General features: G+C 42.1%; 1 protein-coding gene across 15 annotated transcripts in view; it reads left to right on the forward strand.

The window, feature by feature from the left end:
* Nucleotides 1–502: 502 nt before the first annotated feature.
* rims2a (regulating synaptic membrane exocytosis 2a) overlaps nt 503–14,185 on the forward strand; it is a 168,236-nt gene continuing 154,553 nt past the window's right edge. For all 15 annotated transcript variants that reach the window (XM_076889863.1, XM_076889867.1, XM_076889868.1 and 12 more), the window contains exons 1-2: nt 503–769; nt 1,310–1,504. In XM_076889863.1, coding sequence (XP_076745978.1) covers nt 1,326–1,504 — 179 coding nt within the window. In that variant the 5' untranslated portion in view covers nt 503–769; nt 1,310–1,325. The remainder of the gene's footprint in view (nt 770–1,309; nt 1,505–14,185) is intronic.

The raw sequence follows: 14,185 nt of genomic DNA on the forward strand, positions 1-14,185 counted from the left end.
TCCCTAAAGGTGTCTATTTAGCATACATGGAACCAGCAGCTATAATGTTGATATTAATATTCCTGTTTCCACTGTGCAGTGCACCAGCCTTGTGTAGCCGCTCTGCCTCAGTTTTCTTGCGCGTGTCCCTCAGAATCTCTCACGTGATCTGGCATCAAAGCCGGCGTGTGCCGCAAATGGTGCATGAAAGCAGAACCGCCGCTGCCACACCTGCAGCGGTTACGATCATCGTCGCAGGTCATTTTCCCCATTCACCTTCCCACTTTACACCCCCACCCACACTCTCACGGCGCTCATCATCTGGTTATGAAATATGCATGATGATGCTCATCCCGTTTCCAGCGGTGCTCCAGCTGCGCGCCGCTCTTCCACTCCGCGTTTTAGCGGCCGCTGTCAGCCTGCTGTCAATGAACATCCAGCGCGTCCTCTCGGCTTTATTCTTCTACGTGTTTCCATTGCTCCGCCTCTTCTTCCACCTCTCTCTCTCTCTCTCTCTCACACACACACACACACTCTCTCACACACACACTCATACACAGTACTCCCCCCCCTCTCTCATTGCATCCATTTTTGTGCATTAAAGAAATCTCCAAGAATTACTAACCTGGAGGAAGGCGAGCTAAGCAGAGTGACGGAGGAGGGTTAAGGACCCCAGAGGCAGACAAATAAGGACGGACCGGGCATCTTTTATTCCAACATGCGAGTGAAACCCCTCTAAGGGATGGCAACGATGGGTTAGACAGGATTTAACATGACTGCAAAATAAAAGGCAAGAGCTGTCATTCTTTTTCTTTTTTTCTTCTTCCTAAACCTGTTTATTTTTCTACTTTTTTAATCCCTGGATGGAAGGAAGCTTGTGGTTGGAATACCTGAAGGTTGTAGCCTACAGCCTGTGCACTCTTGTTTCTTTTAAGGGCATCTGCTTCTTTCTAATCTTTAACTCGCTCTCAAATGCTGGCGTGTAAAATTGGCTTGAATATTCCCAGCTCGGTCAGCTGCAGCGTAAGTTCACCGCGAGCATTGCACTAGCTGGGGATGAAGCCTGTAGTTCCTATTTTGACGCCTATTCGCACAGCACGCTGTAATAATAATAATAATGATAACAACAGTAATAATAATAATAATGATAATAATGTTCATGATACCGCTAACCAAGATGTCATGCTGTCGGTAAGCCGCGGTGCCTTCTGCAAACCACACCAAACCAAACCGAACATTTAGCGGCTTTAACACTAAGAAAAGAACGGTAAATAAATAAATAATCGCGGCCACGATGCTGCTGGTTGACGGTGACTTTCTCGTTTTTTAGCCACTGTGTGTAAAAGATGTCTGCTCCACACGGGCCCCGGGGCGGCCCTGGCCCTGCTGCTGCTACTCCCTCAGCGGCCGGCGCCATGCCGGAGATGCCGGACCTCAGCCACCTCACCGAGGAGGAGAGGAAGATCATCCTCGGCGTCATGGACCGACAGAAGAAGGAGGAAGCGAAGGAGCAGTCTATGCTAAAGTAAGCGGAGAGAAAGAGAGGGTGTTAACAGGCGGTGTCGGTGCTGTTTGGTGAATAAACCTTGTGTGTTGGTGGATTGTCATTAGACACAGCGTGTGTACATATCTCTGAGATACTGGTGGCCGTGTTGACTCTTGACTTCCAAGCTAGAACTTTTTGCTGTCGACCACTAGCGGATAGTAGGCTACCGGAGTGATTATTACAAGGTCCCCTTTGCCTGGCTGACGCTTCTTGACTCCCCCCCTTTTAGAGCCTTTCCTATATTATTCTACCAGCTTGGCATCAGTGCTGTAGTGCAACATGAATTTCAGGCGCTTTCCTACCACTTTGTTGTGGCTGTGGCTATAGCTGTAATGGGTTGGGTTTTAGCAGCGGCGCCCGCCATTTTCACGTAAAAAGCACGCCAAATAGCTTAACCTTTCCCCACGAACGTCATCGAGATTACACAATATGACACTGGAAAGATCATTTAAGGTGTCCTTTGTGGCAATGGCGCACGCTGGTGTGTGTGTGTGTGTGTGTGTGTGTGTGTGTGTGTGTGATTTCAACGTTAAAGTACCCCCCCTCCCGCTCCTCTTGTGTACAGATGTCGCTCGGAGCTGTTTCAGCACCACGGCGCTGTCCACTGTAGGGTTTTAGCTTTTTTTTTTCTTTTTCTTTTTTTTAAGGTGGACCGGAGTATTTCCGCCATCATGGCTCTAAAACTATCACCGCCTGAGCCATAAATCTCGTTTATGGTGGGATATTACCCCCACTCGTCTTGACCTGTTATAAAGAAACACACTCTACTGATGGACTGTTAATTAAAAAAATGGCTTTGAACCCGTTTGGATTTTTAAGAGAGAGGGTTATAAATGTGGGCCTTAAATGTTTCCATCCTGTTGATTTTCTTGGGGTTTATCTTTTTCTTCAATGAAGAGCTGCACACACTTTTGGTGCTGCATGGTTTTTACTATTGTATTAGAATGCAGCATAAATATCCGATTGCAGTTTAGGTGTCAAATGTTTTTTTGTTTTGTTTTGTTTTGGGGTGGGTTGTGCCTGAGAGCTGCAGCAGGCTGACTGGTGTTCCATCCATCCTCTCAGCAGGTGCCAGTGACTTCAGTGTGAGGGATGTGTGGCACTATCACTGGGAGCTCTTTAGAAGGATTAGAGCTATTGTTTTTTCCCATCAAAGGGTAAATATTTGCAACATTCCTAATGGAGAGAAAGTTGTGCAATCCCTGCCCAGTGCTGCTGCATGATGAACATGACTCATGTACTCCAAGACACGGCTACCTCAGCCGCTGCGGTGCGTGCTGGGTGCGTGCTGGGTGATTCATCCAGGCTTTTTCTGCCTTTCCTCCCCTTTCACTGTCTCCCCTCATCCTCCCTTACTCCCCAACAGCGGCATGTTTTTCCTATTTCTCTTTCTCCGGAGGTAAAGGGAGATTGTCAGCTTTAGTCACTCTTAGTCTGACAGTGATGTCAAAGCCTTGTCATGACTGAGCATGGGCAGAAGAGGCTGTTCTTTGCGACAGGCGTGACTGGCTGTCTCACCATAATGTTGGGTAACTTGATGCACGCCACACAGGCTGAATGGACACCAGATGTTGGGAGGTCAAAGAGGCCTTTGTTTGAGTCGCTTTGCATAAGAAGCACTCTGTGTTTTCTTTTTGGTTTTCCCCTTTCATGCCTTGGTTACTGTGTGTTTGTGTGTGTGTGTGTGTGTGTGTGTGTGTGTGTGTGTGTGTGTGTGTGTGTGTGTGTGTGTGTGTGTGTGTGTGCAGGTGGGGGGGGGGGGAGTTACATCATGTACTGAATTACATGTGGCAAAAGAGGTGGATTTTACACTGAAGGGTGGCTGGCACTGTTTTGCTATCTATTGAGACTCTGATTTGACCGTCTGACTCCTCTGTGGCCTGATAGTAAAGTTTCCTTTCGTGCAACAGGATATTGGCTCAGTTTTAGAATGCCTCTCTATACATATGTGGTGACTCATCCTGATTCATCAAAACAGTAGATCCCCACTTTCTTTACCTATGAATCACACAAGCAGAACATATCCCGGAGTAGCATTAATATGCTCAGCCCTGGCGTAGGTACAACCGCAGCGGATTAACTTGTCATTGGATGGTTCGTAGCATTTCCAGCAGTGTTGGAAACAAACACCTCCACACCGCAACAACATCTAGCCCTGCCTGTGTGGTTCACGCATTTCTGCTGTTGCAGTCCTGGTCTGATCCCACAGCAGCTCTGATAGCTTTTCTGGAAAGTGGCAGCTTGAACATTGAAGTGTGTAATATTACAGAGGGAATCCTGCGAGGATGGAGGGATGGATAGAAGAGAGAAAGAGAGAGAAGCCTCCAGCTGCAGGGCCTGCCAGCTTGCTGTCATCTCACTGGAGGTGCCACGGTGTGTGCGTGTGCTGAAAATGTGCTGCCCCAGTGAAAAGTGTATAAGGCAGCGGCATACGTATCTGTAGCTTATTTTCTTTCCCCAGAGGCTCATCAAAGTTGTAGCCTTTAAATTATATTTCAGTGCATAATTCTAACATGTCTACCTATAAAAGACAATTAAGCATATCTCCAGGGCCATTTGTTCCATTATGGAGAATCCTCTGGAGCTATCAACTATCCTAGCTTTCCATGGTTCAGTGAGCCCCTGAGCAGTACAGTAATGATGGCTATGGGACCCCCACTCATGTAGACACTCTGTTTCTTACAGCAAGGTATCAGCTGCCTATGATGGGTTACCCACAGAATGCCTGTAGCTCCACTTCTTTTTTCTCCCTCTTTTCTAGTCCTCTAGGCCTGCATGCTAGAGTGTGGGAAGAATAACTGTTTGAATAACTTCAGTGGCACAAGTCTCACCCCACCTACCTATCAGTGACATCAGCAAGCGCTGTCCTATTTAATTGTCTGTTCACTTTAAACACCACATAAGTAGAATCCCAGTAAATATGCCACTTTGTCCTCTTCTTTGCGACCGTGTTCACCCCGTGGATCAGGGGGTACTGTGCCATTTGTTCAGGGATCGCCTTTGACAGTGCTAATTATACTGTCTGCCTTGAAGGAGGGACTCCCACTGAGATGCAGCTATTCCGGGGCTGTGAGGTGTCTGCTGCTCTGCCATCTATTTGGGCTCCCCCCCTGAATTTAATCGCACACAACAAAGTATGACCTATTTTCTGTATTTGGGAATACCTTTTTTTCTATATTAAGGTTATTTTTTTAATTTTCATTTTATCTAAAAAGACCCCCACACTAGAAATTTAAGCATCATGTATCATAGCATAAATATAATCACTAAAGCTTTTAGTGTTTTTATGTAAACATGGAATGCAACAATTCCAAGCAGAAAGAAAATCATATGTGAAAACAATGTCAGTGGATTTGCTGTGAAATAAAAAAACAAAATAAGCCACCATTGTAATATTGCACTTTCATTAACTCACAAGACTAGTATTGTAAGAAAAGGATATCCAAAAATGCAGGGGTATCCTAACTGTTAGCCTCTAATGTGGGTTAAGATCTCAAACAACTGTATCCTACAGTTCCTCGAATGCAGCTTGATTGTATCCTTCTGCCATAAACCCACCATATACAATAAAAGGTCACTGATTTCAAGTCCTCAGTTTGTAATGTTGATTTTCCATTTCTAGTCTCAAAACCCAAGCAGGGTAATCCTAATGACATCATCACAGACGCTGGAAAACTCTCTCCAGAGACAAAGAGCACATTACACACATTACTTTCACAGGCTGACTACAGCCCTCCGTGATGGGTAAACTGTTCATCAGTTCCTTTTCACTTCTCTTTACGATGAGTCGCCTAAAAACACAGATTACACTTCTGGTTAGCATGCCTGTCAACAGCTATGATGGCTGGTGTTCCACATGAAGCGCATTGGCCTAAAATTAGCTTTGATTGATCACGTCCCATTTTCCGTTAACTCTTCCCTTGCTCTTACCTCCCCTACCCCTGACATACATGCACACTCAAAAACTTCCGCCCCCTACCCCAGCCCTGGATCCTGGTCATTTATCTGATTGTGCCAGAGAGCTCAACATACCAGCTGGGGTCAGAGTTACTCAGAGGCCCTGTGTCCCTGGAGGCTATAGGATCTCAGGCCTCCTGAGGCTGCAGCAGTTGTGGAGTACTGTACTCACACACATCATACAGAGGTCTAAGCCTCTAAAATTCTTGTTCTACTCTACAACTTAATACTTTTTCATTGAACAAATAATACCACGTGCTAGATTATGTTGGCAGCAGTAGTGATCTGAATCCAAGCAAAATATTAAAGCTTGTAATGTCTGCGAAACAAAATTTAAATGTAGAACAGAATCTTGCAAAAATATACGAGGGGAGAAAATGACAGCTATCATATTATAGGATGAGAAAAAGCCAGTAATGTAAACTGTAAATCTGACTGTATCTATGTAATGTTGATGGTAAATTAATGAATTCCAATAAAGCAAATTTCAATTTGACAAATTAAAAAAAAAAAAAAGAGTCGTATTATTGTGAAATAAGATGAGGCAATGCTGATAAGCTTCCCACTGGACAGTTTACAGTACACTCCCTCTCTGTTTCTCTCTCTCTCTCTGTCTCTCTAGTCCCCCTTAGCTCACTCACCCATGCTTACTCGCCTTCCCATGCAGAGAGCAGATTCTGTCATGAGTCTCCCATCCCCCATCGCTTTTCCCCAAGGGAAAAAATAGAGAGAGAAAGTGGAAGAGAAGATGTCTTGACTCTGCAAAGCAGAGCACACGCCAAATGAATACATCATCATGCTAATTAAAGTATCTGTGTGTTTTGGTTATGGACAGTTGGTATATTTTAAGTAGTTTGGCTCAGTTTGATCTAATGTGACATGATTTACTGTATATAATACACTTTAAAACAATATGTTTACAAGCAGAGATGGGCAGTAACACGTTACTTGTAACGCGTTACTGTAATCTGACTACTTTTTTCAGGTAACGAGTAAAGTAAGGGATTACTATTGCAAAAACGGTAATTAGATTACCGTTACTTTCCCGTAGGAACGCTGCGTTACTGCGTTACTAAAACCGTGATCGTTTTGCAAGAATGTCTCATGACAGTGACGTAAGCGAGTGCGACGTTCGTGACAACAGCTGTGTGCGGATCAACGGTGTATCATATATTGAGTACGGGAGAGAGTATGAGCGTGCAGCGTTTAAAGCGTGGAAGTACTGACCTTACTTTGAGTTTGATTCCATAAAAAGTGACAAAAACATTAGTGTCCGTTGTGCGTGGGAAGAAAACTTCTTTTTAAAGCGAAAAAAACCCCTAAACTTCCAAGCAAGCACCGAGTGCGCAACAACGTAATGGGAAACTCACAGAGAAACTCGCAGATTCTTCCACTGACCGCTGCAGCACACCTGCACCAGGGTAAACCTCTGCCTACCCTACTCCTGCTTTACAGGTGAAAATAGAGCAACAGGACCGCTAGTCTTTGATGTTATTTATTTCCTGCTGTGTTTTACTTGCATCTACAGTATTTGAAAGAGTGAGGGTAAACACACACAAAAAATATATTTTATGCGTTGTAACGCGTTACTGCCCATCTCTGGCTGGAATGTGCAGAAAATAAGTTTAAATGGTGAACAAATTTCTTCCAGTCAGAGAATGTTGCATATAATTTAATTTTAGCTTGATGCACAAAGTTAAAAGGTTAAAACTGATAAAACAAGTTTTAAAAAGAGACTTTTCCATTTGATTACATTTTGTATGATGGATTATGTAGAAAAAGTAGAATTGGGCTGAAAGATCTATCACTTTATCACCTATTCAGGTTGTAAATCGTGTTTTTAAAAAGTAACTAAGTAACTAAGTAATTACTTACTTTTGAAAATAAGTAATCAGTAAAGTAACGGGATTACTTTTTTGGGGAGGTAATTAGTTACTGATTACTTTTTTCAAGTAACTTGACCAACACTGTTTACAAGTACTTACAAGTAGCTTGTAAGCCACTACAAGTGGGTGTAAAGCCATATATCTTCCTTATATAAAAAGATTTATCACAATGTTAATGAACATTTCACTGATACATATTAGCTTTGACACAATATTAGCCACTGATGTCTGTAAATGCTTTGTTTTTTGTTTTTTTTCATCCTCTTCAAACGGCCCAGTACCAGCTTTCATTTTGAATATGCTCCCAGGATCTAAGAAATATACCTTTAAACATGACATGTGGAGTAATTTTAGTTGGTTAGACCATTCCCTGCTTGTTTACCTGTATTTTACATGATTTCAAATACCTTAAGTCACATGGGATGGTGATATTACACCTAAAAAAAATTCCAATGCGTGGAATGTTCCATTCTTCCGCCTTGGGTAAGACTGGAATATTCCACTGCTGTTGGACAGCACAAATGGAAGATTCCTGTTGGTGGAACACAACGACAAAAGAGCCACTGTTTCCATGAAGTCTCTCTAACCCTAACAAAGGCTTGTATGCCAAAATGTGGCATCCAGTACAGGCATTGTATTATTGTAAAAATTATTGTATTATTATAAAGAAAATGCCTCAGACTACTTCTAAGCTTAGTTTATTGTTGTTAGCTCAGTTTCGGTTTACATGAAGTATAGATAAACATATCATGTTTTTAGCTGCTAAATTCCTTATTAAATTTGCCAATATGTGGCTAAATATCTCTGCAACCAGCATAATTCATGAAAGCCCTTAGACTGAATGCCACAAAACCGAGAAAGTGAGCTGATTTACAGTTCTCTGTAAATATAAGCCACATCCTTCACATTCAGTACATATTATACTATATGGACAAACGTACGGAGCCACACCTCTTCATCCTGAGGATGTTTTACCAGTCGGTGGTTGCAGGAGTACTGTTCTATGCTGTGGTGTGCTGGGGGAGCAGCACAGCAAGACTGGAAAAACTAATCAGGAAGGCTGGCTCTGTGGTCGGCATGAAGCTGGACAATCTGGTGACAGTGGCAGAGAAAAGGACACTAAAGAAACTGCTGGACATTATGGACATTATGCTGGGCATCCTCTGCACACGGTCGTAAATAATCAGAGGAGCCTATTCAGCAACAGGTTGCTTCTCCCAAAGTCAAGAACCAACGGACTTAAAAACTCCTTTGTCCCGCACGCCATCAAACTGTTTAACTCCTCCTTGGAGGAGAGAGGGAGAGGAAACAGGGGGACAAAGCTGAGCTGTAGTGCTTTTTTTCCACTGTGCAATATTCACAATATTTTTTTCTTATATTCGACTGTGCAATAATCACTGTGCAATAGACTCACTCAAATGTGCAATCCACTGGTATTCCTATTTATCCATATTATATATTCTGTATTTATATATATGTATATGTGTATATATGTTTTTATATATATATTTATGTTTATATCCTTGCTCTCATTCCCCTTTATTGCATCTGTAACATGCAACATCTGTCGGTGCTGTGCGACTGGAAACTGAATTTGCCGGAGGAACCCACCCGAGGGATTAATAAAGTTTCATCTAATCTAATCTCTGTAATCTATCTTGGAATTCAGTTCCATTGCCACACTGTATAAAATATAGCATTTAGCAATGTAGTCCAAAGCCATGAAGGCAGTTTGTGAACGTTCTCCATCCATCCTACCGTTTTCTACCACTTACCTGGGTACGGGTTGCAAGGGCCCCAGTCTAAGCGGAGAAGCCCAGACTTCCCTCACCCTGGCCACACCGATTTGTTCCCGAGGCAGTCGAGATATAATCTCACCAGCGAATCCTGGGTCTGTCCCAGAGCCACCTCAATTGGCTCTTTTCAATGTGGAATGAGCAGCGGCTCTAGAATGACTGAGCTTCTCACCCTGTCTCTAAAGCAGAGCCCATCCACCCTTAGCCAAGCAGCTGCTGTAGTTGTAATGCATGCTTTTAGCCATAAAGTATGTTTTAACCTTTTTTTTCACAATACAAATAAGAGCAGAACATCTGGGTAATCAAATGTTGCTAAAACACAAATAAAACATTCACGTGTAGCTATTTTCAGTTCAGGATTAAAATACATCTGCCAGTTATTTATAGCACTGGGAGCATGTCTGCAGGATTAACTACAGATAAACAAACATGTCACCTGATGTAATAGTGTGTAATGGCTCATAATATTTTTTGGTCTGTAATGTAGATCTGCTGGTGGGATCATTTTAGTCGTGTTAACAGGGATTTAGTGTTTAAGAACTTTTTTGACAATGCCCTGTTGAGTCAATAACAGGGTTTGTAAAAGAAGAGAGAGCACACGTGATAGGCTAGAATGTGTTAGGAAAGCAGAAGAAAGGGCAGGGAGGAAAGGAAGTGAGCAGGGACTGGGGGGGGGTGAGAGGGGAAAGGGAGAAGAGAACATCACAAAGAAAATGAGAGGAGAGACATTGACGTCTGTGATGCTATCAGGTCCCATTGCTGATATGACAGCCTCAGTCTTCATTGACAGAGCAATCAGCCTGCCATCTCCCATAGCCTGCTATTCTCCTGCGTGGCACAGCACAGCACTGGGCTCCATTGTCTCTTAAGGCTTTGTTCAAAATAACATCTGCATTTGTCAGCATTGGTTTTATACTTTCTGGGATCTTATCCCTCAAGCAAAGTTTGAAGGGATTTTCCTGCCCCTGGCTGTGCAATCTAAAATGCCCTTGGTGAAACACGACTACAGGAAAATGTTTTAATAGGTTGTTGGAACTAGTACAAGCAATGCATATTAAATTGTTGCTACCCCAGCAAATGATGATTCCTCTGTACTTATTATAATATTATATGTTAAATAATAGTTAAGCAAAGGCTCAAGCAACTTTCATGTCTTATTTAATTAACTGTGTTTAAAAATTTCATTTCTATGGGTCCGATCACAAGAAGTTAGGTGGGCAGATAGACATAGCTCTGTTTGTATTGCAATTTTTATGTGACTGTGAGTCAGTGTGTCATTTTGTCTGTTAGAAAGTACTTGAAAGCGATCCTAGTGATCCTGGACTGAGCCAGAACAGAACCCAGCTACAGCTTCACTACTAGAACATCTGGCCTTTTGTTATGTAAGCTTCCCAGCATGCTGTGCAAGACTAGCCTGAATGAGAGCAACACAATGAAACAGAAATGCAGCTATAAATGAATAGTAGTGCGGTAAAACAAAGAAAACGGAGAAAAAGAGATAAATAATGAATGCAAAAAAGGAACATCAGCCAAATAAGAACAAAGAGAGCAGAATCATGAAAGGGAAAGGCACTGCGAAGCTGACACTTTATCACTTTTATTGCCCATCCCCCGTCCCCATCCACCATTATAAAGTCCGTTTTGGAAGAAGATATACAGCATCTGATCCTCTGAGGGAAGCCTAGCGTATCTGAAGAACATGTGTGCCTGCTATAGAATAGCTGGTAGCGTCAATGTTAAATGTATCTCTAAGGGTAAAGTGATGACACGCTTGAGATGAATTTATCATAACAACAATCTTTGCTACTGATTTCTCAAAATATGAATCTAAGGCTGTGGCACAGGAATTGAGCACTTACAGCTGTTAAATATAGTTCAATGTTTGTACTGCTAACATCTATGTAGATGCTTTGTGAACAAGCAAGCAGGAGACAAACTGAAAGCAGGAGAGACAGTGACACCTGCATGGGAAAGTGAAGCCACTGAATGGCCAGTTACTAAAGGTGGAACGTGGCACCAGGTCATCTCCAGCTGACTGCGTTCAAAGAGTGAGAACCTTCATGCTGTTAGTTGGACTATTAATAGTGGGGACACTCAGCTTTCCGCAGTGACCGGCATGCAGCCAGGCATCCAAGAAACCCAGACAGCAAAGAAACAGAACCATCTCCAACAACCATAAAGACAAAGGAGCTTCTAACGAAGAATCATGTTAATTAACTGAGGAATTGATTAATTCATCTTCCTTCTTGACAAATAAGTGTCATTAACAGATCTGACACCCATCTAATAAAACCAAAGTGACCTATTTTCATCAGAAGTCTTGATAAAAATTTATCCTCACAGATAGTTCTGTCATAGTCCTCTCAGATTCAAAAACATACTTATTTGCTTTGATAGCTGAAAAATCTCAAATACACCAACAAAAATGCTAACATTTCTGCCTTACAGCCGTAATCAGTTTCATGCTCTGATGAAAGCTAAATGAAGGTTACCCATCATCTCTGGGTATACAATGCTGGAGTAACATGATTTTGGTTAGGGTACTCTTCAGAGACTAAATACTCATTCAATTGTTCTAATTCATAAGAAATAACAACAACTTCAGGAAGGAGTAAAATTATACTAGAAAAATTAAACTAGAAAAACTGAAATTTTACATATACCTAAGTGGGCTTACGGGTCGTTTGATATAGTTTTTAAAACTAAGCAGTTAAAAGTAGGCTAGTTTTATTCATGTCTGCTTCCACTTGCTATGCAAAGTCAAGCTAACTGTTAGCCTGACTTAGCGTCATACTAAGCAATATGGTATCAATGTTCCTCAAGCAACTCTTGACAAGTAAGGAAATAAGAGTATTTCCTGAAATCTTGAACAATGTTTTAATGATGATTTTGCTCTAAAAATATATGAATCCTTTTCTCCTGTAGCCAGGTCGTGTTGGTTGAAGCAGAGTAGATTAGGGTGACCAACCGTCCTCTTTTCCCCGGACATGTCCTCTTTTCACGTTCTGTCCGGGGCGTCTGGGGGGATTTTCGTGATTGATAAAAATGTCCGGGTTTTACTATATTCCGACAGAGGACCCATGTGTTTGAAGTCATCCCCGAACTGCTGCTTTGTGAGCGCTTGTTCTGCACTCGCAGACGGGACAGACAGCGCGCAGCAACACGCCTAATAATGTTTAAAAGATCCCAAAGCACAAGTCCATCTTTTCAGACAAACTGCAAAAGAAACTTCCCTCGTACCGATCCAGTACTGGTAATTTTTCTTATGCAGATGAGGCATTATTTATGTACCATTATTTAATTCCAGAAGCTTTCAAGTTATTTTTTTGCACTTGTTGACTTGTAAAAGCCTATATGGCATATTTTATTTCACAATTCATTAACCGCACAGAGGAGGTATCGTTTAAATATGTTAAATATGTTTCTTTAAGCAAGTTCTTCATGACTGAGCCAAGTGTCCTCTTTTTTGGAAATCAAAATACGGTCACCCTAGAGTAGATACCACAAAGCCCTTTTCCTTCCCTCCGTTCATTTAGTTACTTTCTCAGTGGCAGACTATGATCTCACCATGGTGAGTTGTGGCATACAGAAAGGTCCACACAAAGACCTCTGTGCTAAATAGCTAACTCAGTCACAAAGCTTAACTAACATCCAGTTATACAATAGCATTAGCTTCAGTGAATGTTGCTAAGGAGGCTAAAACTTAATCCAAAAGTTTTAGCTTCCTTAGCAACAAAAGTGTGATCTAAAACACTTGTCGAAGTGTTTTGGATCAAGTTAAACATGTAAGCTCACAGGTTAAATAAGGCCCTTTTTTGTTAAATGCACAGGCAAAATATGCTTGATTTTTATGAAGAAATACAAAAGAGACACACTGTTTTTGTCCTGGATGTTAAAATGAACCTGAACAGAAAAAAAGTAGCGGGTACAGACTTAAATTTCTAGATTTGGCTACTTTTTTTCTTGTTTTTTTCTCGTTTGTTTTTAATCACTATCAACTCAAGTTAATGTTGAAATGAAAAAAAAAAAACACCCACACAGTTAAATTGCTAATATCCAACCCCCGAGATGCTTGGTGTGTGAGCTAATGTATTTAGTAGCGGTAGTTTACACAGGCCGGTCTAATCTCTCTTTCTCCAACGTGATTGTGTGTCTCTCCACGTTATGCTCATTCAAGACTCAGCTAGTCAAAGCAGGTGCAAACTGGTGACTCAACCATGTGCGTGCAGCAGAGCCGGTCCTTCAAATATGCCTTTGTGTGGCAAAACCCCCCAAAAAAACCCAACCAAAAAACCTTATGGATCTAAGGTCCTTTAATACTGTGCCCAGAATACATTCTAAAAAATGGAAATACATATTTTGCTTCTTTGTTATTATTTCTGCTTTCTGCTTGCTCTCTATTTTAAATATATAGTATATATTGTTATGGTTATTGTTCTTCCATCATGAGTCAGGTTAGATATTATGTAATGCTACACAGCTTTACATGTACAGTGGATGCAGATGCTGCTGTAGGTAGCCGACTGACATAAATAAAGGAGGATAAAGAGCAGTGCTTATGGTGATGTCACAAATACAGCCGCAGCTCTTATATAAGCCCACCATTTGAACACTGCACACAGGCACTACCATGTAACCTACAGTGGGATATATTGTACAGCATATAGGCCACCGCTCACTCTGCCTAGAGCTAATGGTGGCTTTAAAGTCATTATCCAAAAGATTCAGTATCTGCCGTATTCAGCCTTGCTTGGTTTGTTGGGTGTGTACTATCAAAACTGAACATAAACAGTGACGAGGCCTGTCTCTCTTCCCCATCGTCTGACACTGATCAGGACGTTGGTGGGCAGAGGGAGCTGATGTTGTGATCCCGGGATCGTGCTCCGTCACTGAAGTCTGATGGAGGATCTCCCACTAATCCCTTAATATCTCCCATCCCACTGAGATACTGCCACCATCGCCATGATGATGCTGACGTGGCCTGGATGTGTAGCAGTGGATGATGGCGAGGGGAGAAGGGT

This window comes from Maylandia zebra, linkage group LG11 (genome assembly GCF_041146795.1).
Source record: "Maylandia zebra isolate NMK-2024a linkage group LG11, Mzebra_GT3a, whole genome shotgun sequence".
Classification (NCBI taxonomy): Eukaryota; Metazoa; Chordata; class Actinopteri; order Cichliformes; family Cichlidae; genus Maylandia; species Maylandia zebra.